The 25068-nt window shown below is 46.7% G+C and overlaps 3 protein-coding genes and 1 pseudogene across 12 annotated transcripts; 1 reads left to right on the forward strand and 3 right to left on the reverse strand.

Moving 5' to 3' along the window:
• Positions 1 to 2180: 2180 nt before the first annotated feature.
• Positions 2181 to 11231, reverse strand: AARSD1 (alanyl-tRNA synthetase domain containing 1). 3 transcript variants are annotated; one of them, XM_055090248.1, is made up of 13 exons: positions 11119 to 11203; positions 10834 to 10965; positions 9771 to 9810; positions 9175 to 9334; positions 7913 to 7970; positions 7350 to 7506; positions 7137 to 7253; positions 6659 to 6789; positions 6288 to 6354; positions 6004 to 6095; positions 5514 to 5568; positions 4287 to 4381; positions 2181 to 2408 (listed from the first exon to the last, which is right to left on the reverse strand). In XM_055090248.1, the coding sequence occupies exons 4-13, from the start codon at positions 9188 to 9190 to the stop codon at positions 2273 to 2275; spliced, it is 924 nt and encodes a 307-aa protein (XP_054946223.1). In that variant the 5' UTR covers positions 9191 to 9334; positions 9771 to 9810; positions 10834 to 10965; positions 11119 to 11203; the 3' UTR covers positions 2181 to 2272. The 3 variants fall into 3 exon arrangements, with proteins under 3 accessions (XP_054946223.1, XP_054946221.1, XP_054946222.1); XM_055090246.1 differs by having other exon boundaries at positions 9771 to 9813; XM_055090247.1 differs by lacking the exon at positions 10834 to 10965 and having other exon boundaries at positions 9771 to 9813; positions 11119 to 11231.
• A 3776-nt stretch (positions 11232 to 15007) lies between these two features.
• Positions 15008 to 20767, reverse strand: PTGES3L (prostaglandin E synthase 3 like). Of its 6 annotated transcripts, none has more exons than XM_007102102.3 (8): positions 20581 to 20743; positions 20095 to 20208; positions 19908 to 19974; positions 19705 to 19803; positions 16906 to 16995; positions 15932 to 15985; positions 15401 to 15428; positions 15008 to 15214 (listed from the first exon to the last, which is right to left on the reverse strand). In XM_007102102.3, exons 1-8 carry the CDS (start codon positions 20586 to 20588, stop codon positions 15207 to 15209), a joined length of 468 nt encoding a protein of 155 aa, XP_007102164.1. In that variant the 5' UTR covers positions 20589 to 20743; the 3' UTR covers positions 15008 to 15206. The 6 variants fall into 6 exon arrangements, with proteins under 6 accessions (XP_007102164.1, XP_028354887.1, XP_028354888.1 ...); XM_028499086.2 differs by having other exon boundaries at positions 20095 to 20387; positions 20581 to 20686; XM_028499087.1 differs by having other exon boundaries at positions 20095 to 20230; positions 20581 to 20662.
• Positions 18422 to 18896, reverse strand: LOC102989339 (60S ribosomal protein L21-like; annotated as a pseudogene). Its single transcript, XR_002892753.3, has one exon. The product of XR_002892753.3 is annotated as a 60S ribosomal protein L21-like (transcript).
• A 209-nt stretch (positions 20768 to 20976) lies between the features above and the next one.
• LOC114487670 (RUN domain-containing protein 1-like) lies at positions 20977 to 25039 on the forward strand. 2 transcript variants are annotated; one of them, XM_028499083.2, is made up of 3 exons: positions 20977 to 21637; positions 22609 to 22651; positions 24189 to 24265. In XM_028499083.2, the coding sequence occupies exons 1-2, from the start codon at positions 21140 to 21142 to the stop codon at positions 22642 to 22644; spliced, it is 534 nt and encodes a 177-aa protein (XP_028354884.1). In that variant the 5' UTR covers positions 20977 to 21139; the 3' UTR covers positions 22645 to 22651; positions 24189 to 24265. The 2 variants fall into 2 exon arrangements, with proteins under 2 accessions (XP_028354884.1, XP_028354883.1); XM_028499082.2 differs by lacking the exon at positions 22609 to 22651 and having other exon boundaries at positions 24189 to 25039.
• Positions 25040 to 25068: the final 29 nt, after the last annotated feature.

Here is a 25068-nt window from a genome sequence, read left to right on the forward strand (position 1 = left end):
TTACCTGAATAAAGTCCTTGTGTGAACAAGGAGACAGACATCTAATCTGAAGCTATTCACCGGTAGCTGCTGGGTTCAAAAGACGCCTCCCTTGGCCTCAATCATAGCTCCAAAATAACCTGGGGACGCATAGGAGGTGCCTGCACACACGTCCATCCAAAGGGGCACTGCCCAGGGATGCAGCTCACCTGGAGGTGGCGGAAGTGCAGCTGCTCCTGCTGTTACAACCAATCCTCGATTTGCAGGTAAAGAGGAACTGAACATTAGGTAATCAAAAATACCCATTCTTGAGTTTTCCCTGGTGGCGCAGTGGTTGGGAATCCGGCTGCCGATGCAGGGGACACTGGTTCGTGCCCCGGTCCGGGAAGATCCCACATGCCGCGGAGCGGCTGGGCCCGTGAGCCATGGCCGCTGGGCCTGCGCATCCAGAGCCTGTGCTCCGGACGGGAGAGGCCCACAACCGTGAGAGGCCCGCGTACCGCAAAAAAAAAAAAAAAAAACCCATTCTAGGTCATCTCCAGGAATCCAGTGTTTTCTTGAGCACTTACAGTTGAATATGTTACTTCCCAACAACACAGAGATCAAGGCACCCCATTACTGCCACGTCACCAGTGAGGAAAGTGAAGGTTGAAAAGGCAAGATAACTCTCCCAAGTGAGTAAACAACAGAACCAGATTTTTTTTAAGTTGTATTCTTAAATTGTGAAATATAACCTCATGGAATAAATCATAAATGTAGACTACAGTGCATAATTATAGAGCAAAGCCCTATGTTTAACTGTCACCCAAGTCAAGAAACAAAACACTGCCGGTACCCCAGAAACCACCCTCCCACCCCCACCTTGGGTCCCTTCTTCGTCCTGCTTCACTCCCTCCCCAGAAGTATCAATAAATGCTGTGCTGACTTTTAAAATCAATTCCTTGCTTTTTGTTATATAGTTCTACCACCTATAGATGCACGAAGCCAGGACTACTCAGGTCTGTGAAACTCCAAAGTCTATGCTCTTAACCTTGAGATAATGCTTCCTCTTATTCTACCAGCTGCTGAAAGATGACTTTAAATCTTCCATCAACTATGGAGTTGTTTCTCCTTTTAGATCTGTCAATGTCTGCTTTATGTATTTTGAGGCTGTTATTAGATACCTGTAAATTTAGAACTATTTTATCTTCCTTTTATCACTCACCACATGTCTCTCTTGGTCTCTAATAATGATTCTTTTTTTTTTTTTTGCTCATGCTGTGTAGCTTGCGGGATCTTACTTCCCCCACCAGGGATTGAACCCAGGCCACAGCAGTGAAAGCACCGAGTCCTAACCACTGGACCGCCAGGGAATTCCTTTTTATTTTTTCTGGGGGGGCGGAGCCAGTAATGATTCTTAAAGTGTTATAGCCTTAAAGTCTCATTTACCTCATATTAATAATGCCCCCAGCTTTCTCTGGGTTAGTCTTGCCTGGTGTCTTTTTCCATCCTTTTCCTGCCTCAATAGCAGACTTGGAACATCTTTTGACTATATATTTTCGTGCCCTCTTGACCTATTTACAAAGTCATTGATACCTTTTAATTCTGAAACACAAGACTAGGAAAAGAAATAAGGAAAAAATAAGAGAACAAGGAGATGTGAGTCTAAGCCCTAAGCCAAGCCTCTGGCCTGACTTACATCTCCTTAGGCAGCTGCATTTCTACATGAAGAAAGACTGCAGCTGGGTTTAGATAAATTACTACAGTTCATCAACATAACACTCACGGATAGGGTGTGCCTAACAGGAGCTGAAATAGGAAGCTGTTTAAGACTCACAGACATAGAGAACAGACTTGTGGATGCCATAGTAGGGGTTGGGGGGTAGGTAGGGATGGACTGGGAGTTTGGGATTAGCAGATGCAAACTATTATCTATAGAATGGATAAACAACAAGGTCCTACTGTATAGCACAGGGAACTATATTCAATATTTTGTGATAAACCATAATGGAAAAATTATGAAAAAGAATATATATATGTATAGCTGAATCACTCTACTGTACAGCAAAATTAACACAACATTGAATATATCTACTATACTTCAATAAAATAAATTTTAAAAAAATAAAGCTGTTTATTCACAGACACTGATCACATAAGCACACTGGAATATACTGTATAAATTCATATCCATCATGTAAATATACATGGTGCCACAATCATTTCAAGTCAAACTATTTTATTGTCCAAGAGACTCCTTCTGTGGTCACAGGAGGCCGGCTGTCAACGGACAACCAGGGAGGCACCCGAGCCCTCACTCCTCTGCACTCTGCGTGCTGACGTAGTCCTGGAGAAGCGCCTGTACCTCTGCCCGACGGCTCATCTTGGTGGCCTTGCCCTGAAAGCGGCCTTTCTTCCCCGCTCCCTTGCCTTCTAGCATCTCAGCCACCCTGGGGAGCAGAGAGACAGTGAGGGAGGGCGTCTTTGAGGGAAAAGTCACAGGAAAACCAAGGGCAGCCCTGAGGCTTTCCCCTTGGGCTGGGGGGAGAGAAAAAGTAAATAGCTTCTAGAAATACTTGCACATTGTGCACAAAGATATGGGTACCATATTTATTTAAGAGCAAATAACTGGGGGCTTCCCTCGTGGCACGCTGATTAAGAATCCGCCTGCCAATGCAGGGAACAAGGGTTCAAGCCCTGGCCCGGGAAGATACCACATGCCACGGAGCAACTAAGCCCGTGCACAACTGCTGAGCCTGTGCTCTAGAGCCCACGAGCCACAACTACTACAGCCTGTGCGCCTGGAGCCCATGCTCCACAACAAGAGAAGCCACCGCAACGAGAAGCCTGCGCACTGCAACAAAGAGTAGCCCTGGCTCGCTGCAACTATAGAAAGCCCGCGCGCAGCAACGTAGACCCAACGCAGCCAAAAATAAATTAATTAATGATTATTAAAAAAAAAAAAAAAAAAAGAATAACTGGAAACGACAGAAGTGTCTAGAAACGGGCTAAATTATGGCAACCTCCAAGGAACAGGACGAGCGTAATTAGGAGTAAAGAGCTGTAGACACAAAGGCCTGCAGGAACAGCAGGGAAGCAAATGGGGCTGAGCGAGAAAGGTGGGCCTATGGCACTGGCCGGGCCTGTGCTGTCTGAATAGGCAGCCCCCGCTCACGCCCTCGTAGATACTAACCTGCAGGAACGTCAGTCCAGTGTTGCAAAAGTGTGCCTTTTCTTCTTCCTTTTTTGAGAAAAGCTAGAACTCTCTATTTTTAAATAAAAATCTCCTAATTTTAAAATGTAGCAACTAATTTTGAAAATTTAAAGTAGTACACAGGCCAAACCAGTCTATAGGCCACAGCTGGCTGCCTGTCAGGAACCTCTGCTCTAAATACTTCTGTTTTCCTTCAGTGTTTTACAATGAACACATATTCATCAGAGCCAATAAGGACTTCAAAAACCCTAAATGCCAGGAAGAATATGGGGCACTCCACCTCCATATCTAATTTAAAATAAGAAAATATAAACAATATAAGAGTAAAAAAGTCCAACACAATTCTAATTTTTCTATAATAACTACATCAATACCTTTTTTGATTCAGTCTCAAAACCCTAATTTTTTTCCCCAAGTTTGTCTGTGCCTCTGCTTTGCTGATGCCTTAAGCAGGTGCTTCAACTGCCTAGTTAGAATCCAGCACCTGTATTCATGTGTCACTTATGAATCTCAATTTCTAAAAGAAAAAACACAGAGCACGTGAGATTTGGAACCAAAAGTCCTGGGCTCGAGTCTCAGTTCTGCCACTTTAACCGTGAGATCTCAGGCACACAATGTGCTGTCCCTCATCTCTAAAACTGGGAATGATGGTGGTGATCATTATTTCTGCTCAGGCAACATCACATGGCTGTGATGTGAATGAAAATGAGATGCAGGGGCTTCCCTGGTGGCGCAGTAGTTAAGAATCTGCCTGCCAATGCAGGGGACATGGGTTCGTGCCCCGGTCCGGGAAGATCCCACATGCCGCGGAGCAGCTAGGCCCGTGAGCCACAACTACTGAGCCTGCGCATCTGGAGCCTGTGCTCCGCAACGGGAGAGGCCGCGACAGTGAGAGGTCCGCACACCGCGATGAGGAGTGGCCCCCGCTCGCCGCAACTGGAGAAAGCCCTCGCGCAGAAACGAAGACCCAACACAGCCCAAAATAAGTAAATTAATTAATTAAAAAAAAAAATGAGATGCAGATATGGTGGCCCTTTGCATCCAACAAGGGTGCTATTAGTAGGTTAGGCTTACAGGCTCTTCAACCCGTGCAAAGCAGTCCACCGAAGATTACCTGGGCGCCAGGGTCTCCACAGCCTCAGCTGGCCCTGCCAGTAAGAAGAGTCCAGCACCTTTCTCTTCGCCCACAGTTAGGAACAGGAGGGTCTCCTGGGATGGAAGACAAGAAGATGAGCCCTGACACTTAAAAGACGTGCAGTCAATCCCCCCTAAACTGTACTCTCTTCAGTCTCAAGAACAGACCTGTATCATATTGCAATATATAAAGATACCAAATCAGCACAGTGTACACCTTATACAACATTACATACCAATTATATCTCAAAAGAAAAACAGGTTTTCCCTCCTAAACCACAAGTGATGTTCCTAATGAATGTAAGGCAGCCCCTCCACTCTGGGGCCCACTAGGGACAAGAAACTTTGCGAGTGGCTATAGGAACTTAGGTTGAATATTAAGAAGGGGGCAGAAGGCTGCTGACCATGACCAAGCATAAAATGCCTTTCAGGATCTGACTCCCGCCAAACTTTGCAGCCTGCTCACCCCACTCCCCCACCACCCCTGCACCCTGTGTCTGCTATCGCCGAAACCTCCGAGTTTCCCTCTGCCTGGCCACCTCGGCTCCCCTGTCTGCCGATGACCGCTAAGCAGTCTTCTAGGCCCCTCCCCCTGAAGCCTCCCCAGCCTTTCAGGGAATGCGCTCCTCTGCCTCTAGCACTGACCACCCTAAATTATAAATGTCGGCATAGACGGTTGTCTCCCAGACTCAAGAGTGAGCTCCTTGAGAATCAGTACTCTCTACACAGAAATAAGAAGAGAGATACACACACACTGCTTGGCCCGGAGTGGATATTCCCAAAAGCGTTTCCAGAGTGAATGCAAAAGAGAGACCTGGAAACCACTAAGCTCTGGTCAGGACCGGGACGGGTGGCTGAAGCCAGAGGCAAAGGAAAACTGAAGGGATGGCCTTCTAAGGGCCTAGCCAACCCCCGTATTTCTGAAATCAGCCCTCAGCACATATAAATGTGGTGGCACGGAGGAGTTCCAGTTCTGATAAAAGGAGCTCTGAAGCTGGTAAATGTCACAGCCCCAGAAAGGTCAATACCATTGGCCGAGCTTGGCACCTAAAACAGAGCCTGGCTCAGAGTCAGTGCTGAGAAAACAGCGTTGAATGAATTTCTGTTCCCTATTCTTCATGTGTTTGTGCGGAGGGACCTCAGCTAACCTGGCACCCCTCATTAGGTCTCCACCCAGGGCGGACAGAGAACCTCATGCTCCTCTTACCTCTGACCCAATCTCATTGGCGATGATATTCATGAACTCAGAATCACCCTCCTTCCTAAAACAAAGGGCAAAGACATCAGATCCAAGTTGCAAGGGGAGCTAGGAAACTGCAGGAAGCCCAGCTCCTCCTCGTGAGGCTGGCCACACTGCTGCCTTTTGTGCAAAGTCCCAGAGACAGAGAGTGCTCTCTGACGGCCAGCCTGGCATCTTTCTAAGCCTCGGCACGTCATAACAAGTTTTGCGTTTGTTTCTGTCTCCCTTAAACAGGATTCACCCGGGTAAGTGGAGACCTGTTAGATGGCAAAGGAGATGAGGGAAGGCTCTAATGAAAGTTATAGTGAAGATGTTTATATCAAACCCAGGAAATCTGCAAGGCAACACACTTCTTCGGGTCTTCTCAGCCTTAAGAACACCAGGGGCGACCCGCCTCCCACTCTGCACTGCATACAGGGGAGAGGCTGAGCCCTAAGCCTAGCACCCCTGGCCTCACCTGTGTAATGTGACCACACCTCCCCAGTCTGGGCTGTTCCTGAGGCTGTGGGCAATGTGCACAGCCAGGTCTCTGAGCAGATTCAGGTTGTTCTGAAAAGGATGCCATAACTCAGTTGACAGGTGGGGAGAAGGGTAACCAGAGAGAGCACCATCTCTCCACGCCTCCCCTCCCCACTCACTGCCCACTAACATGCTGCACATCCAGTTAGGTGGAGGGGCTGAGTCTGGGGAGCCTATTCCAGGCAGAGCCCACACCCTTGCCACCCTCCGTGGATAAATCACCTTCTGCAGGAGCTTGCTGGAGCTCTGTAGCTTTTTCACTGCTTCCACGTGATCCTCTGCTCCACACCTGCAAGAGAAAGGTTTGTGGAGACCTGCCCAGTTTTCCAACTGCTTTTGGTGTCAGGCATAAATCAACGGTGCCCTTCGTGATGGGACCCAGGGACACTCCAAGGAAGCCTCAGGCTGTTGGGGAAGAGGATGTAAAGGAAGAAACCATGTTGTGTGCATCCGATTGACTATCCAAAGCACCTTAGCATTTATGATTGCATCCTACCCCTAAGGATAGAGTATTCTGTCTGCCCTACAGGCGGGAAGGCTAAGCTCCGGGCTGCCCAGGCACTGAGAAAAGGAGGCAGTGGAAGGGGGCGTACTTCAGCAGAGCTGTCAGTGCTTTCTCAGTGCTGTGACTCTTCTCCATCCACTTCAGCACCCGGTTCCCAGCCAGAAAGGTCACGTTGGTTTTGTTCTTTTTCCCCTTCTCAGAGCCCAGGATTTTAATGACCTACATGAGGCAAGGAAGTAAAAAAATCACACACAGACACACACAGACACACACACACAGACACACACACACACACCTACATGAGGCAAGGAGGTAAAAAAATCTCTCTCTCTCACACACACACACACACACACACACACACACACACGCACACACACACACACCCCGCAGCAGGTGCTGGACCCAAGGGTAGGAGAGATCAAGACCTCCCCGCTGGCTCGGAAGCAATAAGGAGTGATTTCACTCAGGACCCCTCAGGTGTCCCCCTCTATCACTCCCAGCCCTACTGTGATCCCCGACCTCCGACACCCTCTCTCCCACCCACTCAAGAGCCCTTCCTCACCTACCTGAAGGTCACTGAGATTGTTCACGTGGGTCCCACAGCACATGTTGGAATCAACGCTCTTGATGGTAACAACTCGAACAGGCCCAGCATGATCATCCGGCAAACCCCGGCCCCTCACCTGGCACGCAAGGGAAGGAGGAGGGCTGTCTGAATTTGGATGAGGAGCCCTTGGAGGGCCACTCTACAGAAGCCACCCCGCTGGCTCTCCCCTCACCTGCTCCACACCGGGATCATCCAGGCTCAGTTCTCGCACATACACAGGCAGCCGATCTCTGATTTTTTCATTGACGCTCTGCTCGATGGCAGCTACTTGCTCTGCAGTCACAGAGGGGCTGTCCAGCTCGATGACACTCCGGAGTCGCCCTAACTCCCTGCAAGAAGTAGAGTGGTCACAGGATGCTGCTGGGGACAATTAATGATAGAAGGAAGTTTATCGTTTACAAAGCAAGTTCATGTAAATGCTGTTATTTAATCCTCACAAAAATGTCACAAAGTAGGGACTGTCATTTCCACTTTACAGGTGAGGGGTGATAAGGAACATGATCAAGGTCACGCAAGGGATTCACCCTGTAGGTCACGGAGCTCCGAAGTCCATGTTCTTTTCTAATCAAAGGGAGATGTTTCTCAGGGAAAACACAAAGTCATCCACCACCCCATCTTCGAGGGAAACAGGTGGGCACCACAGATTTTTATCCTCCTACCCCTGACTCACTACTAGGAAAGGAGCCAGCAGTCGGGGACCCATGCCTGACCGTTAGTCTTATGCCTCCTGCTCACCATGATGTTGTCTTCAGCCCAAACAGATGATCAGCAACCGCAGTGATGAGATGCTGCCCTGAGCAGAAAGCGGAGGAGATGGGAGAAGAACTGAGAAGTGATCATGAGTGACACGATCCCAATGTCAATGTCATCACAGAAATTCTCCTGCTGAAGACCTGCCTGGCACTGGGTAATACTCTTGAGAGATACTTTATTGAAAACCCTCAGGAGAATTCTGCAAGAGGCTCTATGATGCCATTTCTTGAATGAGGAAACCAAGGTCTAGAGAAATCAAACAACCTGCCAAGGCAACAGGAGCTCGTCAGAGGCAGGATTTGAACTCGAGTTCTAACTGTCCCAGATTCATTCACTCAACAAAAATTTGTCAAGTGCCTACCACGTGCAAGGCACAGGGCCTGGCACTAGAGATACAGCGCTATCCCTCATCGATGACAGCGAGGAGGAGGAGGATGAGGAGGAGGAGAAGGAGGAGGAGGAGGGGGAGGAGGAATCAACTGTGAAGGCAAAGGGACCAAGACAGCCAAAGGCCTTGAAGGACACAAGCAGGATGTGTTCAAGGAATGGAGAGAAGGCCAGCATGGCCAGGATGCAGTCATCATGAGCTACGGGTAGCCTTTGAAAAGCTTTAAAGCAGGGGAGTGGCCTGATCAGACTTTCATTTTTAAAAAATATTCTGGCTGCATTGTGGAGAACGGGTTGCAAAGAGACAAGAATGAACACGGGGAGGCTAGCCGGGAGGCTACTACAGAGGGCTGGGGAGAGACATGAGAGCTGGGACGAGGATGTCTGTGTTGACGGTGGAAGCGGATAGAGAAGTATTTAGAAAAGAAACCGACATGACTCAGATTGGCTGGCTATCCCTAAAGAAGTGTCCGAACTGACTTCCAGGATTTGAGCAACTGGGTGCATGCTGATGCCATGCACTGAACATAGTGAAGGGGAAGAGAAGACCAGATCTGGAGGAGGGGGTGGCTTTTTCATTCCATTCTGGACATTTTGAGTTTAAGAAGGCTATGAGACATATACAGATATAGATATCAAGTGGGAAGTTAGTAATACTTAAATCCAGCAGTTATTCTAATACTTTTACTTTAACTGCTCATTTTGCTTTTATAACATTTATCACATCTTGCCTGAACCGGAGCTGATTCTGAGTATGTCTGTCTCTTCCAAAAGGTTAACTCCTAGAGAACCCAAACCACGTCTCAATCATCGTGACATTCCCACATGCAGCAACTGCCTCCTCCCACCCCACCTACCTGAATGCTGCTGCATGTGGTCAAACCTCCGTTCCCAGTCCACCCGGACCTGTACCTCAGTCCCAGGGGTCAGAGGTGTCTGGGTGAAATGATCAGCCTGGGCGCCCCGGCGGGTCACTCTCAGCACAGAGATGTCATTGATCGTACCACGGTCATCAGGCTGGGGAAAGAAGTAAAAATAATTGGTGGTAGAAGGCAGGGCTCACCCTAACTCCTGGATACAAAGACCCTCTAGCAAAAGTTTGTGAGAAACACACCCAGAATTTGAGATTCCCTAAGGGAGAAGAAGCAATGCCAAGTGAGGTGGTCCACTTTGTTCATGAGGGGACTCTCTCTATACTCTTCACTTGGAACACTTTTTGTTCTTCAGAACAAAATAACAGAATGAATACAAAAATTATAACTACAGCATAAAATAGATAACTAATGAGAACCTACTGTATAGCACATGGAACACGAAAACAAATAAATAAATAAAATTTGAAAAAAAAAATGTAACTACAGCAACGAAAATTTTAGTAAAACCCAAAGAAACTTAATCCTCACTCTCATTGCCTTGGTTTAGATTTTTACCTTTCAATAGTTTCCAAACTGACCTGAATTTTTCTCCCTTCTTCCACTCTATCTTCTACACTGCTACTAGAATTAAATTCAAAAATATTCATTAAAAATATCAAATATTACAAAATATCAACTGCTTACAAGACACTGTGCCTACCCAAGAATACAATGTAAATAAGACATGGTCCCTCATGGAACTGAAAAGTCTGGGGAAGAATAGAGACATGCTAACAGGCAATTGCAATATGATCTACTACATGCCATAGTTCAAAAAAGTACATTGTTTTAGAGGTGCTCAAAGAAAAGGAACCTAACAGTCTTGGGGAATCAGGGAAGACTTCCTGGAAGAGGTGATATATAAAATGAGACCGGCTATGGATACCTGAGGGCACAGGTTTTCCTTCAGCAGATCAGAAAACCTCCATGCTGGGAAAAATTGGAAGTTTCTCACAATCAAGTTTACTGAATATGTTCTCTCACATCATTTCTTTGCCTAAGTACTTCCATGGCTCACCAAAGCTTCCTGAATGAAGTCCACACACCTTAACACATCCTTCAAGGCCCTCTGAACTGGCCCCCACTTAACGTTTCCAAAGCCATCTCCAGCCTGTCATCAACACACACCAGAGGCTCCAACTATTTGGGACCATTTTGCAGTTAACTAGACTTGTCAGATTCTTACAGGCTTCCCTGCCTTTGTGCTATTCTTTCGGCTGGGAAAGGCTCTCCCACAATGCCCACCTTTGGTGTTATTATTCTCTTTTCCCATGTTCTCATTGGACCTTGCCCCTACCCCATCACAGCACTGATAAGTCTGCCCTCTGTTGTGCTCCTTCAGGGGAAACTTTTTCAGTCCATGCCAAACACCCTAATCGAATTCCTACCTCAGGTCCTTTGCACTTATTCTCCCTCCCCGAATACTCCCCACCCCCCACCAGCACCACTATATAATGGCAATGGCTTACCCCCTCACCTCACTTAGTTCTCGACCGAAATAACTTGCCCCCTACCTAGGAGGCAATCCCATCACTCTCTTTCCCTCGACCTTTATTTTTCTTTATAGCATTTATCATACCGGCATACTACTTATCTATTCACCTTTTTGTCTGTTTTCTCCAATAAATATTCTACGTATGCAGCGACACTTTCTTGTTCAGCTTTTATCCTTAGAGCTTGAATTAGTACCCAGCATTTGTTACGGACAGATAACTATTTGTTGATAAATACCTGCTGAATAAACAAATGAACTGAATTGAACTAATTTCCATCTGTATTCATTACAGCTGGGACTGAGGACCAGGAGAGCATTTCCAACCTGCTCAGAAAGAATTAGGGGCTTCCTGGGAGTGGGGAGAAGGAAAGGGGAAGGGACGGGCCTGGTACCTGTCCCCCGCCCTCGGGGAAAAGCAGCGTGTCTTCCAGCACCACGTGGAAACCGCTCAGCACTTCCTTCTTGCCGTTGCTTCCTTCGGTCTGCAGCTCTGCGGGACTGCAGGAGACCACGGTGGTGGTGAACTGGGTAGAGAAGGATGCGAGAGTAAGCCCCGACCCCAACCCTCAGCGCACCGAGACTGAATCCAGCTCGGTGCCCCCTCCACGCGGCGCCCTCTTCCCCGCACCGCCGCACCCGCTCGGAGCATCAGGTTTCCCGCCCGCCGGCCGCACCTCCCTGGCGTAGCTGTCCCGCTGACACCGGAACGCCATCGCTGCTGTCTCCCAGGACGCCGGTAACCTTGCACACTGAAACACCTGGCGCCGGACGGAGAGCGAAGCGGGACAATCTTCATTCCGGGCGCGTCTGCGCAGAAGCAAAAGGGCAAAGAACGGGGTGTGGTTTGGACAAACTTATTGAAAACGCGAAGTGCAGGCGCCCAAAATGTTGAGAGACTATTTTAAGACTTTGAAGAAAACCGGAAGACAAGACAGAACAAAACTGCGGCCTGAACTGGTCATAGCACTTGGTTTGGCCCCGTTGGACCCCAGGGATGTACGTAATTCGGCCCCGCGGAAGCCCGCCTGATAGAAGTGGGGATGGTACTGGCTTGGATAGACAGCAACGCCGCCCAATGGAAATGTAATGCAAGCCACATATGTTAATTTTTCTTTAAAGCTCTTTTTTTAAAAAAATTAATTAATTATTTATTTGGTTGCACTCGGTCTTAGTTGCGGCAGGCGCGCTCCTTAGCTGTGGCATGCGAACTCTTAGTTGCAGCATGCGTGTGGGATCTAGTTCCCTGACAAGGGATCGAACCCGGTCCCCTGCATTGGGAGCACTGGGATCTTATCCACTGCGCCACCAGGGAAGTGCCTTAATAATGTTTTTATCTAAATCACCATATCCAAAATATTATTTCATCGTGTAATGTGTATTTTTTATTTTATTTTTATATTTTTGGCTGTGTTGGGTCTTCGTTTCTGTACTCTTCATCGCGGTGCGCGGGCCTCTCACTGTCGCGGCCTCTCTTGTTGCGGAGCACAGGCTCCAGACGCGCAGGCTCAGTAGTTGTGGCTCACGGGCCTAGTTGCCCCGCAGCATGTGGGATCTTCCCAGACCAGGGCTCGAACCTGTGTCCCCTGCATTGGCAGGCAGCTTCTCAACCACCGCGCCACGAGGGAAGCCCGTAATGTGTATTTTAAAATAAGTGAGTTTTCCCCCCCGTACAAGATTTTCGAAACCTGGTATGTATTTTACACTTACAGCACACCTCAGTTCGGACTAGCGACATTTCAAGTACTCAATAATCACGTCTGACCACTGCTACGAGATTGGACAGTGCAAATAAAGAGGTTAACAGAAGTTAACAGAAGTTTAACTGCAATCGGTGTCTTAAAACGTTAAATGGATTGAAAGTTAAGATTAACTTTCTGCTCTTTTAAATCAAGTAATAAAAAGCTTGAAGTTCCCAGATGTTTCAGAATTTAGGGTTTTTCTGATTTTAGGCAGTAATGCAAACCATACCCGTGTGTTAACGTAATGTGTTCCATTTGGAACTCTGGAGCAACTCCGTGTGATCAAACGTATTAATATTTATGCTGAGAAATAAAGACGCTAAATGGAATAAACAAAGATTATAAATAGCCTCATATCATTTTAGGTCATGTTTTGCTGCCGGATGAGTTTTGGTGTTAATTTTTTTTTTTTAAGTCAGTTCTTAGAAATTTTCGGTTTTCAGAATTGTGGGCAAGGACAAGTTCAAGTCCCAGCTTTGCCACTTATTGTGACCTGTTTGAGCACCTATTAGGAGAAGACTTAATTATTTTACAAGGTTGATATGAAGTTCAAAATTTTTAATGAGATGATATTAAAATTCTTAGTAAATTGTAAAGCACGATACAAATGCAGATTTGCATTATGTTATTTTTTAAGTTTAAGAACTAATGTCAATATCAAAATGGGCAAAAGACATGGACAGAGCACATTAAAAGAAATATTAATCACTAATAAACAATGAGCAATCTCATAATTTAAAGCAAATTAAACCAGGGAATTCCCTGGAGGTCCAGTGGTTAGGATTCTGTACTCTCACTGCTGAGGGCCCGGGTTCAATCCCTGGTCGGGGAACTAAGATCCCTCAAGTCCTGCGTCATGGCCAGAAAGAAAAAAAATGAAGCAAATTAAACCAAGTATAATTTTATCTTGGCAAATATCTAAAAGGTTTTGGAGAATGGAGCACTCTTGGTGGAAGTGAAAATTGGTATGATTTCATCTAAAAGCAACCTGGCAACAGCTTTCAAAATGTTTATCTGCTCTTTGACCTAGCAATTCTACTTCTAGAAATTTACCCTATAGGAATTCCCTGGTGGTCCAGCGGTTAGGACTTGGTGCTTCCACTGCCAGGGCCCAGGTTCAATCCCTGGTTGGGGGACTAAGATCCTGCAAGCCGCGTGGTGTGGCCGGGGAAAAAAAAAAATTTACCCTACAGATATTCTTGCCAAATATGTAAAGATCTACTTTTTAAACTGTTCCTTGCAGCCTTGTTTGAAAACTGAAAAAGACTAACAACAACCTAAATATCCCTTGATAAGGAACCAGTTAAATTATGGAAAATATATTCAACTGAATACCATGTAGCCATAAAGAAGAGTCAGATCTATGTATACTGATTTAGAAAGAGCTCCAATACATATTAAGTGAAAAAAAGCAGGGTACAAGATGTATATTAATATTATGATTCCCATTGTGTACATACAGACGCATTGCATTTGCCTATATGTGTTAAATTTTAATATATTGTACTGTATATAAACAATACATGATATTGTATATGTTTATGTTCCAGATATGTTGTATGTTTTATATATAACTATATAATTATATAATATTAAATATAGGTATTATGGAATTTATAACAGGTATAATATATAGATATAAAGATATAGACATAAATATATAAATTTATTGAAGAAACTGTTAACAGTGGTTACAGCTATTGAGGGAGTGCAAATTCTACTTTAAATTTTACACCCTTCTATACTATTTAATTTTTTAAACTATGTCCATATATTACTGAAATAAACTTTAGATTTTAATTTTTTTTAACAAATCTCAGTACTTTACCATGAATTCAAGGGCAAAGCCTGAGTATGGCATTTTGTTTAAGTCACAGTTTAAGTACACACTGGGCCCTCAGAAAATGTCTGTGGATGAATGGGGTAGCTGATGAATAGAGTAGTAAGTAAACAGACATAGGCATTAACTAATGTAACAATTAGCTTTATTTATTTATTTTTGTGGTACGCGGGCCTCCCTCTGTTGGGGCCTCTCCCGTTGCGGAGCACAGGCTCCGGACGCGCAGGCTCAGCGGCCATGGCTCACGGGCCCAGCCGCTCCGCGGCCGAACCCGGCTCCCCTGCATCGGCAGGCGGACGCGCAACCACCGCGCCACCAGGGAAGCCCAACAATTAGCTTTAAAAGTGTAAAGATATTTAAAGAAATGCTCTCCTAGTGCCAATAAATGGCCTGCTTTTCAAGTGCAAACAAACAAACATGTAAAGATATTTCTGGAGTATGCAGGAAGCTAAGGTGGGTTTCTGGCTGGTTCTAGAGTTGGCAGTATTAGCTATACAGTGAAAGGCTGGTTTCTGCCCTGAAGATCCGGGCATGGGAAAGTTCCCCAGCTTGGTTACAAGTCTGCTCCCAACATCTTTCTTCTTCCAATCTCGACAGTAAGGGCCAGGATCTCTGACACCCACCTCTCCACTGGATAGGAGCTATAGAGAGGAAGAGGCTTGCCTCTAGGAGGAAGAAGTACAAAAAGGAAAGAGACACAGAACAGTTCCTACAGATTTATTATAATCTATATGCTATTCTATGGCTTTCGCTCTTATACATACACACACACAGAGGCTCAAATACTCCAGAAAGCCCTGATGAGTGGCCCAGACACAAAGACTACAGCCAGTTGGTAGGAAGTCAGAAGCCCCACCTGTCTACTCCTCTCCTATCCTGTCATCTGACGCAGCAGCCATAGTCAAGTGCCTAGGAAACAGAAATAAAGCATGAAGGAGGACCCTTAATAAAGAGCTTCTAGGAAAGTTCGGAGATCCCAGAGGGCCCTGGCGCACAGCCAGAGAGCTGAGAAAGACCGAGGCCCTAGCTTGTTAGAGTGACTGGAAGATAGCCACAGCTTCCTCCCCAGCTCTGCTGTCACAGAAAGTTAATTACTTGTTGCGTCCGCACTGTCAGAATCATCCTGGGGGGAAAAAAAGACAAAAGCACCTGTAGAGGCTGCAAAGAGTGAACATTTATGTTCACAAATGCTGCGCACTCCCTCCAGCTCTCCAGGTTTTCCTTGGTAATTTTCTGAGTCACACAACTTCTTGGGAGCCTAACACGGAAGGATTTAAATTTTGTATGATAAAATAAGACACTTGTGCTCAGTAAACAGCACTGTGCCATGCATCATTTAATGCCAGAATTTCAGTGAATGCTACTGGTCCTTATAGCTATAAAGATAGTCAACAGGGCCAGGTCTGCCCTAGATTGGAGAAGCAGAAGGGGAGATGGAAGGGACAAGGGTCTTACTGGGGTGTTCTAGAGCATGGAGAAGAACATTTGACCTCCTGTGTCAAATTCAGATTTGGCTAACATGCACTGAGAACCACTATGTGCTAGAGACTGGGACAAGAGCTTTCTAGTATCTTATTTTTAAGGGCTAAAAGGAAAGGGAAAGGTTAAGGAGCAGGCTTTACTTACATCCAGGTCGTCCATTGCAGGGGGAGGTCTCTTGGTGCTGACCTTCTCCAAAAGCTGGTGGGAAGAGAAAAGTAGTCACAAGAGAGAAGAGGGGCAAAGGTAGAGCAACCTGCATATCGACGGACCACAGGGAAATGGTCCCAGGCAAACAACTGCCCCAGCTTTAAAGCCCCTAATACATCACTGGAATGAACTGGAGAAAAGTAAATTGATACCCCCCTTTTAAAAAAAATTTATTTTATATTGTAGTACAGTTGATTAACAATGTTGTGTTAGTTTCAGGTGTACAGCAAAGTGATTCAGTTATACCTATACATGTATCTATTCTTTTTCAAGTTCTTTTCCCATTTAGGTTATTACAGAATATTGAGCAGAGTTCCCTGTGTTATACAGTAGGTCCTTGTTGGTTATCTATTTTAATTATAGCAGTGTGTATATGAAATTGACCCCCTTTTTAAAAGGAAATTTAGACACACACACCTCCTTACTAATCTGGGTTACTATTAGTGTTTTTGCAACTTGAATAAATAGCTGAAATTCAGAAACCAAATATCGGATAGTACGGTGCAATTCATTGGGGATTGGTGATTTATTTAGTGATGTGAATTTTTATACTGCGTAGTTTGAGCTTCCCATGAAGCTATCTGGCTCAGGAAAAACACACACACATACACCAAGAAAACAGAAGAGAGAACAAGAATTACAGAAAAGTAGGAAAAGCTTTTGCCAAACTTTTTCAGAACACAGGCTCTACTCTAAACAGTGAATGAATCTATGTATACAATTTCACTAACAATATTCACTTCTCTCATCCCTACTAAATAAACATTGCACAAAACATAAAGACTATCACACCATTGAGCAACCTGCCTGGGGAGATCATATCCCTCTGCCTAGCCCTGACGACAACCCTCCAGAGCAATGTGTGCAGAGAGTCACAGAGAATGATTGAGATAGGCAGAAAACGGCATTACCTCTGCGTAATGGTCCACCTGAGCCAGCTCCACTTCTTCATCCCCTTCCCAGTCTCTCCAGTTATCAAAATCCACAGACAACCACACTGGCTGCAGGAGCAAAGCACAGAGAGTCACAGGCCAGGAAGGCAGCAGCAGAAGTGCACAGATGAGTGTGGGTATGTGGGTGGGAGCATGCCTGGGGAAAAGAGGGTCAATGGGGGTATCATCTTCCCAACAGCACCCCTTTAGTTAACCCCCCTCCACGCTGCCACGTCATCAGCAGCAGCAGCAAAGATTTACCAAGAACTTACTAAGTGCCAAGCACAATGCCAGGCATTGTAGGGGATGGAAAAGCATAGAAACTCTGTCCTCCAGGAGCCAACTGACTAGAAAGATAACTGTATCATAAAGCATCCTAGGAGTCAACCAAGCAGCATTCCCTGGAATCAGGGACAACCCTCTGAGGCCCATATTCCAAGTTCCCGCATTTAGACAGGGAAAGAAGTTATTTACTCGTTCATTTAACAGGTATTTATTGAACACATACTGTGGTTGGCACTGGGATTTTTAAAATGTTCACTACACAGTCCCAGCCATCAAGAAGCAAGTAGGGGACTTCCCTGGTGGTGCAGTGGTTAAGAATCCACCTGCCAGTGCAGGGGACACGGGTTCGAGCCCTGGTCCGGGAAGATCCCACATGCCACGGAGCAGCTAAGCCCGTGTGCCACAGCTACTGAAGCCCGTGAGCCTAGAGCCTGTGCTCTGCAACAAGAGAAGCCACTGCAATGAGAAGCCCGCGCACCGCAACGAAGAGCAGCCACCGCTCGCCACAACTAGAGAAAGCCCGCGCGCAGCAATGAAGACCCAATGCAGCCAAAAATAAATAAATAAATAAATTTATTTTTAAAAAAAGAAGCAAGGAGGGAAGGGAAATGTAAATAAATCATTATAATACAGTGTGGAAAGTGTGATGGTGGGTTCTGTAGGGGATATTATAGGAAGCCAGCCTTCTTGGAGTAGCAGGGCCTTGAAGGATGAGCAGGGGTTAGGTGGGCAAATGTAGTGGTGATGGAGACTTTCCAGGAAGAAGGCATAGCTTGAGCAAAGGTATTGAGGTGCATAATAGCCTGGTGTGTGGAAGACAGCTGCAAGCAGTTTGCTGTGGTTGGAATGTGACATTTGAGGCAGAGAGTAAAGGGGTGTGAGGCTGCAGAAGGAAAGAACAGCCAAGTCATCAGCTTATATGCCATGCTATGGTGCTTAGACTCTAACCCAAATGGCAGAAGCTACAAGTTCAAATGCCTGAGAGTGTCAGGGAGATAATGAAAAGGAGTGAAGTGAAGTGGAATGCATGTCCCATTTCAAGCTCCAACTCTAGGCATTTGGGAATTTTGACCAGTGTCGCCAGAGTCTCCAGTTTCCAAGAGAAGCTGAGGATCTGGATTTTTAGGTGAAATCTCTACGTTTTTATTTCTTTAATTTTTATTTATGTATTTATTTATTTTTACAATCTAGATCTTTGATCTTCTTTATAGCTATCATGCCATGAATTCATAGGGAATGGGTTCCAACAGTTCAGGCTCCCTTCCATTGGTTCTCACGAAGTGTGCTTCTCTGGGTGGAGCAGGCTGGTGCTTCAGCTGAACCCAAGTACCTTTCTCGTTGGCTTCCTTCTTATTCTGATCATTTTCCTTCACACATTTCAGGAAACTATCTCTGCTCTCAGAGTGCTTAATATGCTCAATATGCACATTAATTCTCTTGGCAATAACCTTGCCCTTAACTTGTTTGTTTACAGCGATGCCAACAGCATGCTGGGTAATGCTGTAGACTTGCAATTTTGCCATGGTAACATTTGTGGGGCATTCCTTTTTGAACAGAGCCCATTCGCTTGATACCTACAATACCACCTTTCTTGTAGATTCGCATGGAAGGAACAACTCCATGTTTTTTAAAAGGCCTAGAGAACATATAGTGGGTGGCCTCCTCTTTCCCTTTGTGTTGGTCATTTTGGTGAGCTACTGGAAAATGGTGGTTCCGGCTGAAAGGTGAAATCTCCACATTTTAAAAAATTTATTTATTTATTTATTTATTTATGGCTGCCTTGGGTCTTTGTTGCTGTGCGCAGGCTTTCTCTAGTTGTGGCAAGCAGGGGCTACTCTTCATTGCGGTGCATGGGCTCTAGGCTTCAGTAGTTGTAGCACGTGGGCTCCGTAGTTGTGGCTCGTGGTCTCTAGAGCGCAGGCTCAGTAGTCGTGGCACACAAGCTTAGTTGCTCCACGGCAAGTGGGATCTTCCAGGACCAGGGCTCCAACCTGTGTCCCCTGCATTGGCAGGTGGATTCTTAACCACTGAGCCATCAGGGGTGTCTGAAATCTCCACATTTTTAAATGTCAGTAGCCCATCAAAATAATTTTTAACACTTTGAAGACTGCTAAAACAAATTTGAGAGGCAGATCCAGCCAGCATGAAGCCAATTTTCAACTTTTAGGGGAAAAGAAGCCACTGGACGGTCTTAAGAGGAAAAGTGACGGGGTCAAATGTGTGTTTTAAACAGACCATGCTGCGAGGAATGCAGAGGATGGATTGAGGGTGGTGCTGAAAATATGCAACAAACCTCACCCAGTAATGGATAAGGCCTGAATTAGGAAAAGATTAAATCATGGATTCTATTTAGGAGGTCAAATAGGCAGGACCTGGCGAGTAACTGACTGTTGGTGGGAAAGGAGCCAAGGGTGAGTCCCAGACCTAACTTGCCTACCTGGGTACACAGATAGAGAGCACAGGAGAAAAAACGGCCACTTCCTGCACACTCACCTTGATATCCTCCTTAGTGAGTCGGGGCCAGGCCACCTTCTCCTTCCATTTCCTCACAAAGCAAGTAATGGAGCGGCCAGAGCGCTTATCCTGCGAGTCCTGCCAGATAGAGACCATCATTCTTAGGGTCTGAGGTTTAGAATGAATCTCCATTTCCCAAGCAGCCTTCCCATCCAGCCCTTACTGCCCCACCCCACCCTTACCTTGCAGTTCACCTTGGCATAGAACTCAATCTCATTATAAAACTCCACTCCATCGGCATTCTTGCAGCTGAGGAGACAATGCAGCTAAGGAGACGAGGAGGCTGAGTGTGGAGTGTGGGGACATTAGGAGAAGGGAAAGGTTCCCAAGAAGCCAGGCCTTGGCAGCAGTGGAGGGGGAGGGGATTACCTGAACACAATGCGGTGGTCTTCGATAAGCACGTGGACATCGGTGCTGTCCTCAACACAAAACTCCATGAACACATACTTGGGCCTGTCGTACCACAGGGTCCGAGCATGCTGTCTGAAGAGGAGTTGGGGTGGGGCTTCATAGGAGTGCGAGAGGGAAGATTGAGGGCATTTGGGAAAGGTTGGGGAAAATACAGGGACGTTTTATGCTACAGCACGGTCAAAGCGGAGCTAAATAAGACAGAAGGGGGTGGAAGGGGAGTGACGAGACTGGGGTGTGCGGTGAAGATGAACCTGAGGAGAACCGAAAGTGCGAGAGTAGAGACGTAGGGAGTAATGGAGAATATTCAGGTCACACTTCCCCTCACCACCCCAAGGGTACAGAGACCTGGGGTCCGGGGTTCCCATGGGACCTCGCAGAACCTGGAGCTCCCAGAAAACGTGGGGAAAGGAATCTCTAGTGAAAGAGGCGGCCAGAAGCACTTACCGTGCCATGGCGGCTCCCGCTGCCCCGAGGCGTTTGGAATCCGAGGCAGGGGCCGCTATCTTTAGATCCTGGGGACGCCCCCAGCAGCTGCCTCTCCTTACATGGTTGGGGAAAGGGTTTAGAGGAAGGGAGAACGTGGCCTAAGCCAAGGGATCCGCACTCCGAAGAGACTCTGGGAGAGCATAGTCCCTGCAGCCCTTCACATCTTGGGGTCTCCAGAAATACACACGTTAGGAATAGACGACCCGCCCGCCGGGACAAGGTCAAGGATTAGAGTTCGATACACACGGAAGGACTTGTCCCGGCTTCATTCACCTGTTTCTCCAATGCTTAGTACACTCAGTGCCCGACACACAGGCGCTCAATAAAAAAAAAACAAAAAACAAAAAAAAAAAACCCACTGGCCAGAATTAAATCCCGAGGGAAGGCCGGCCCTAGATGACGTCTGAACTAGGTGACGTCTGGGCCCCGCCCATCCGCCCCTCCGGGTTTCCCAGCCAGCGCGCCGTTGCCATGGCAGAAGGGGGCGTGGCTGACGTGCGGCGGCGTTTCCTGAAACATGGCGGCTCTCGAAGCGGCTGCGGAACCGGTAACGGGGGTGGCGGCCGTTGGACCAAAGGCGAAGGACGAAGAGGAGGAGGAAGAGGAGTCGCTTCCGCCGTGCGAGGCAGTGCGCTGGGCGCCGGTGGGGGCGGTGGCAGAGGCCGGGCCCGGGGCGGCGCCGTTCTCGGAAGAGGCGGCGGCCGAGGAGCCCGGAGCGGCCCCGGGCTCCCCGCCGGACTCGCCGGGCCGGACGCTGCGGCGGCTGCGGGCCGAGCGGCGGCGGCTGGACTCGGCGCTGCTCGCGCTGTCTTCGCATTTCGCGCAGGTGCAGTTCCGCCTGCGGCAGGTGGTGCGCGGGGCGCCGGCGGAGCAGCAGCGCCTCCTGAGCGAGCTCGAGGACTTCGCCTTCCGCGGCTGTCCTCACGTCCTGGGTTACGGGAGCCCAGAGGACCCCGCCAGCGATTATGGCGACGGGATGCCGGGGGACCGGCCACGGTTGCGGGGCGAGGACCAGGTGAACAGCTGGGGCCGGGCCCCGAGGGATATGGGAATAGAGGGGTGGATGGGTGGCGATGCTAACGCGGACGGAGGTAGCACTGGTGAGAAGCCGGCTGGTCTAGGTGGCTATGCGTGTCCCAGAAGAGGAGACCAGACAGGTGTTCGGGGCCTGCTGAAAGGCAAGAGGACAGAGAGGCCTGGGAAGCTGATGGTGAGAAATGTTCACCAAAGGTGTGGGAAGAGATGCAGGTGTGATGAGGTGAGAGGCAGAAGAGGGATGAGCGAGGAGAGTATTCAGAGGGCAACAGAGCAGCCAAGTGAAACAGTGCTGCTCCCGCGCACCTTGCCGTCGCCTCAAGAACCTAAGTCCTCAGCACATTTGCTGATAGAGTCCTCCGACCCTGGAGATTGAGAAAATTGCTTAGAGAAGAGCAAGTGAATTGAAATCCATGGAAATTTAGATCTACTCCCTGTCCGTGCTTTCCTAGAATCTAGAGAATGTCTTTAATCTTCAGACTCTTGTATGGGTGAGCGCTTTGGTGAACAGCAAGGTCTCTTAGTAATTGTAAGAAACACAGGTCCTAATTATGTGAATTTCCTAATGCTGGTATTTTAAAACTCCTTCCCCATCCTACTTAATAGCAAGGTATTCTAAAGGAAGCCCTTTTGGTAACTGTGACAAGATTCATTCAGTTAGTCAACACTGAATGCTGAGAATTTGTATGACAGCCCCAGGGGATGTTTCCTTACAGTCTTTGAACCTCTGGAAGTGCACAGTTGTAGACAGCTTGTTGGAAGAGACTCGCTGTTTTTTCTCCACCTTCTTATTGTTTAGGTTACAACCCATATGTGGCTTTCTTCCCACTTAAATTGGTTTTAACCAAGAAGACTTATCAGTAGCAGATATTGACTTGCTTATTTTAATCTGAAATGTTTCCAGTGCAGTCCTGTGTTTACTGTTCCACCCTTCTCTCCATATACCCACAGCTCCTTGCACGAGTCCTCAAATTGCCAGACTTTTAAGGAACAGGTAGGATAGAAAGAATTTCTGTGGTCAGGCCCTGTTCAGGAGTGAGGAGCACCAAGGTTTGGTGTGGATGTGGTGCCCTTTTGGTTGTCCATTTTTACTTTTAGAAACAGTGTACAACTTAAAAAAAAAAAACTGTAGCACTCAAAACACCTAATAAGCAGCTGTAATCTTGTGTGCATATATTGACACATGAACAGGTGGTGCCAAAGTGGGGACATGTTAGAACCAAATGATTTACTACTTATCAGTTCCAGTTTTTTGTTTTTTTAACCAGTATTTTCTCTCACTTCATGCTGGAAATTATTTCTGTTATTTCCTGCCTTGCACCAGAGCTCATTGTTCTCACCTAGTAAACATGTTTGCCCACACTCCAGTAAATCGAATACTCAGTAATTACCATGGCAGGTAACAGCGTTCAGCAGACACACTCATGAAAATGGAATCAGGATCTATGGCTGGTTTCTTTCTTCTTTGGCTTCATAATGTTGTGATGGGATACAATGAAAACAAAAGCAAAGTTTCCCTAGTCCTTTCCCTTTGGGCTGGTTAGAGAACTTTTTCCATAAGAGTTCATTATTTGCAATGTGTCCTTCTGGACCTGATTGCATTCAGTAACATACAGCAAATGTGTACTGAGAGCTTACCCTGTGCCAGACACAGTGCTAGGCTCTGGGGGTAGTCAGGGCCTTTGCCCTTAAGGAGTTCATAGACTTGGGGAGACAGAATCCTAAACAAATCATTATAATGTGACATGAGCTAGAGTAGAAGTATGTACAAAATACAGAGGAAGTGATTGGTTCTGCCTGGGGAAATCGAGGAAACCTCTTAAAGAATAGCTAGGCCACTAAGTAGGGGAGAAGAACAGGGTTCTAAGAAAAAACCACGACACTGGGAAAGCTTTGGAGAAGCAGTATCCCCTGAGAAAAGGCTTGCTTTCATATTGAGCAAAGCTAAAGCAAGAGGATTGCTTTTTAAATAGCTAAACAAAAAGTTAATTTGTTGTTTTTCATTTGTTCTCATATCTTACTTCTGGAGGTCTTGATAAGTACCATTTTAAGATTAAATTTAATATCCTGTAGACATCTAGCTTAAAATGCAGCCTTACACCTGTAAATGATTTGCTAGTTTTGCTTTGTTTTGTTTTGTTTTTGTTTTTGTTTTGAGGTACGCAGGCCTCTCACTGTTGTGGCCTCTCCCGTTGCGGAGCACAGGCTCCGGACGCGGAGGCTCAGCGGCCGTGGCTCACGGGCCCAGCCGCTCCGCGGCATGTGGGATCTTCCCGGACCCGGGCACGAACCCGTGTCCCCTGCATCGGCAGGCAGACTCTCAACCACTGCGCCACCAGGGAAGCCCAATTATTCTCATTTTTGAACCTGTCCCATGAATTCTATATTTCATTCGGGTTACTTGGAAACATTTTATATTTTACTAGTCATTATTGGCTTAAGAGAATTCATATTAAAAAAAAAGAGAATTCATAATGTGCCCTGACTTTTTCTTTTCCTGTGAAATCAACCCAAATCTTTTCTCATCTTAGAGTGAGCAGGAGAAACGGGAACATCTGGAAACCCAAAGGGAGAAGCAGAAGGAACTGATACTGCAGCTCAAAACCCAGCTCGATGACCTGGAGACGTTTGCCTATCAGGAAGGCAGTTACGACTCCCTGCCGCAGTCTGTGGTCTTGGAAAGGCAGCGGGTGAGCAGATCCAGAGGCGCCTCCTCCACTGCCTCGGGTTACCTTGTCCCTTCCAGCGTTCACAGGACAGCCGTGTCCAGCTTGCTCACCCTCGGCCTCACTGCTGGCCCATATCAGAGGGAAATTTTGCTGCTACCTGGGACCAGTCTTTAGTCACACGTGGAAACACACATGCCAAAGCTTTCTAATGTGATGATTGAGCTCTTTTTTTTTTGGTGGCTATTATTATTAATAATAGTAGTAATATATAATAATAACAGCAATAATTTCTTTCATTTGATCATTGAAACCGTTCTACTTGGGCACTTCATGCGATGTAAACTAGTTTTCTCCCCCAGCACCAGTCAGTAAATATTCCAGGAATCCTGACTTTAATGCTGTATTTATTAAAGCAACACCTAGGCAGACAGGTAAATCTGCTAGTCAGAACACAGTCTCCTTTACATGTTTGTCTCTCTGGAGCTGTGATGTGGCTGTTTTTCGGGCAGGGCTGGAGTTATACATTATCCGGTTTTCAAATTGTTCCTCATATTGTCACTAGGATATTTTGACTGTAACGTGCCTGGATGTTTCGTAGAGCTTTTCCTTTAGTTGCCTAGAGTAGTAAGGCAAGAAGAGATGAGAAGGACTAGAAACTAAGGGAAATCAGTATTTATTCTCTTGGAGGCCATGGGGGAAGCTAACTGTGGGGCTTTGGGGATCATCAGCCACTTTGGATCAT

Source organism: Physeter macrocephalus, chromosome 14, assembly GCF_002837175.3.
Source record: "Physeter macrocephalus isolate SW-GA chromosome 14, ASM283717v5, whole genome shotgun sequence".
In the NCBI taxonomy this organism is placed as follows: domain Eukaryota; kingdom Metazoa; phylum Chordata; class Mammalia; order Artiodactyla; family Physeteridae; genus Physeter; species Physeter macrocephalus.